The sequence below is a fragment of the Mus pahari genome, chromosome 17 (assembly GCF_900095145.1).
Source record: "Mus pahari chromosome 17, PAHARI_EIJ_v1.1, whole genome shotgun sequence".
Classification (NCBI taxonomy): Eukaryota; Metazoa; Chordata; class Mammalia; order Rodentia; family Muridae; genus Mus; species Mus pahari.
Genome location: NC_034606.1, coordinates 55,749,513 through 55,752,732, shown reverse-complemented (window position 1 = coordinate 55,752,732; position 3,220 = coordinate 55,749,513). Strand labels below are relative to the sequence as shown.

Sequence of the window (3,220 nt, the reverse complement as noted above, 5' to 3'; positions counted from 1 at the left end):
TTTTTTTTTTTTTTTTAAATTCCCATTTTCCTTAGGCCTCCATATCATCTAGCCAAGTGTTGGAGTGATTTCATTTCATGACATGGTTCTTTTAATCCATATACCAGTTTGTAGTTTACAAACTTGTTTTATTATGTGTGTTTTGGGTAGAAAAGAGGAAAAAACTTTTCTGTGTTTTCTGAGTCTTTTAGATTCTATAGATTCCTAATGAAGCAACTTGTAGCTTTGTTGCTTATAGCATTGAATGTATAGAAGTGGACTTGGATAACTCTGGGACGTTCTGTATTCCTCATACTGAGTTTTACCACTAAAAGCACTGTAACCAATGTTGGGGTGACCGCTGGTTTTGTAAGGTTCCTCTTCAGTTCTGCTTTCTCTCTTCTCTTCAGCAAGTCCCAAATGCACACAAGGACTGGGTGTGTGCCCTGGGCCTGGTGCCAGGCCATCCGGTTTTGCTTAGTGGCTGCAGGGGCGGCATTCTGAAACTCTGGAATGTGGATACTTTCGTGCCCGTTGGAGAGATGAGAGGTCATGACAGTCCCATCAATGCCATTTGTGTTAACTCCACCCATGTCTTCACTGCCGCTGAGTAAGTTTCCTCCTGGGGGGTCTGCTCTGGGTGAATTGCTAGTACTCCGACTTAACAAATACTGCAGGCCCCGTAATTCCTTTTCCAACACCGAGCACAACAGATCCCTCTCTCAGTACAGGCATCCTGGCAACTGGTTTAAGATGACTGATTTACCTTTTTCTATTTATTTTTAATGTGATCTCGTTGTTTAGTCTGGGGTGGCTTAGAACTCACAGCCCTTCTGTTTTAGCTACCCAAGAAATGGGATTGTAGTGGTGTCACACCTGGCTCCTAAGTTATGATTTTGGGTCTCCACAACGACGACGAGCCTTGAGACCAGGCCCACTAGCATGTTGGGCTGCTTCTATATTAGTACATATTACGGGGTCTGCTGTCGGATCTTGTTTTGGTGACTTAGGGTGGGCCCCATCTGCTCAGAAGAGAAGGGGAGGGGGAATGGGAAAGGGTTGTGGGAGGGGGTGACGAGGAGGTGGCCAATGAGTGGGATGTAAAGTGAATAAGTATTTAAAAAAAATTAAATTTTTAAAAAAAAGGATTCATTAATGACTAATTTTGATGTTTTTTTGTCTTCAGAAAAGCAACCTATTTGCTATTATTTATATTTAGAACATTTTTTTTTAAATAATCTTTGTGCTTCTTTCTCCGTTTAATATGTAAGAATACGGCAGTAACATCTGTTTGCTCTCTCTGAATAGCTGGATTGACGAATTCAGTTCTTGCTTATCTGATTAATCACAATGAATCTTCTGTGCGCGGGGTCTTAGTCTAGACTGTGAGGAAGGGAGCAGAGAGCAGGGCGGACACAAACTCTATCTTCTCTTCTAGCCAGAAGCAGAAGAAAATAGTAAGGCGAAAAAGTGCATCCGTGACATGGGAGCAGGGGCGGGGTCACAGATCACGTGATTCGGGGTAGGCGGTGTCTGTCTGTGCCACGTGGTGTAGAAAGTTGTAGGCAGGAAGCATTCTATCAAGGTTTGCTTTTCTCATGCAACAGTGTACGTGTTTTACTTGCATTAATTAAAGACCTCTTTTTAAAAAAAGTTTCCCTGAGTAATTCTGAGATTATTTCTTAACATTTCTGCCTCCGTTCATATGTCCGTTTTAACTTTGTTTTGTAGTGATCGAACCGTAAGAATCTGGAAGGCCCACAACTTGCAAGATGGTCAAATCTCTGACACAGGCGATCTGGGGGAGGATATTGCCAGTAATTAACGTGAATGGGCATAAGCAGAAGCCGGCACTGTGATGCTCTGCGTTCTTTATTGAAAACGATGTCCTGCACTTATTACTAATGGAATCAACTGGAAACATATCTCAATCCATGGCTAGATAATGTGTATCCTAATAAAATTGTTCTGTCTTGTATATGAAATATTAATATCTACCAACACATAGACTTCCTAAAATCGATATATTGCTTGAATCACACTTTTACTGTGGCTGAAGTTTTGTGCCTAGCTATAAAAAGACACTAAGAATTATTTGAGTTATAAAACACCTGCTTTTGTGACAGTCAGGAGTATACCCAGAATATAACACGCCTACCTGTTAACTCGTTCAAATAATGAGGTCATAACTTATACATTTAAACATATATTGGAACTGTTAAATCAAATTGTAGTAAAAAAAAAAAATCAGGAATTTTGTCCGTGTATACAGGGTTCTAAGTTTCAAAGCTTGTTCAGTGTAATGGAATAACAAGATGAATTGTTGGTGATTTTTCACAATTGATTTGGTCTACTAAGTGCTAAAATGCTCATGTTTACCTGTATTGACCAAAGCTTTCAGTTGTTCTTCATTCTGTGCTCAGGATTGAAATGCTGTGTAACCGTTTGTGTTATTAGTGCTGGGCACGTATTCTGGGACGGTGAGCTGTTGATTTCCTAACAGAAAGATATTTTGATCTATTTTCCTATGGAATTGTTTCTATTATTACCTTTTAATTTCTTTTTTTTTATTTAATAGTAATAGCTCCTTTCTCCTTCCTCTGATTTTTATATGCTGCTAAATATATTTTAAATATACTGTGTGTTGCACACACTGGTAGCTATAATGTGTTTGCACACATTGGTAGGCTGTTATCATTTGTGGTGGGAACCCATGTAAATAGGTAGATTGTAAAGAGAGACTATCTTGCATTATGACTGTATGAATTTCTAAGTGCTGTTTGATTGGGTTTTGTTACAGGATGTATAATTTATCTGTCTACTCAGAATATTAATTTGTAAATTCTGCCAGGTTAATTTTATGTAATGGTATAACTTTTGAAATTATTGTCTTATGTTATTTGTTTGTTTTTTCTCTGAAAATATTTGTTTGTAAATGAAAGTTTAGCTAGTGCTTAAATAAACATGTGCTATGAATTGTTTCTATTATACTAGTCTTTTCTTAATTGTAAGAAAATTACAGTATTGGCAAATCTCTTTTTGTCTGTGCGTGATTTGAGGAGATTATCTACCCGTTCTTTTCTTTGCTCATGAGACAGGAAATAGTTTTTGAAAGGCTCCAGGTGTAACCTCACCTTGATGAACTGTGCAAACACTAGTTAAGCCAACTGATGTAATTTAGGGATTGAAACATAGAAAATAATACAAAAAATGATCGTGATAAATATGAGGATAGTGATGA

General features: G+C 38.0%; 1 protein-coding gene across 20 annotated transcripts in view; it reads left to right on the top strand.

Annotated features, from left to right (window-relative positions):
• Positions 1–2,955, top strand: part of Kif21a (kinesin family member 21A) — a 116,198-nt gene extending 113,243 nt beyond the window's left edge. For all 20 annotated transcript variants that reach the window (XM_029547918.1, XM_029547907.1, XM_029547919.1 and 17 more), the window contains 2 exons: positions 390–589; positions 1,711–2,955. In XM_029547918.1, coding sequence (XP_029403778.1) covers positions 390–589; positions 1,711–1,804 — 294 coding nt within the window. In that variant the 3' untranslated portion in view covers positions 1,805–2,955. The remainder of the gene's footprint in view (positions 1–389; positions 590–1,710) is intronic.
• Positions 2,956–3,220: the final 265 nt, after the last annotated feature.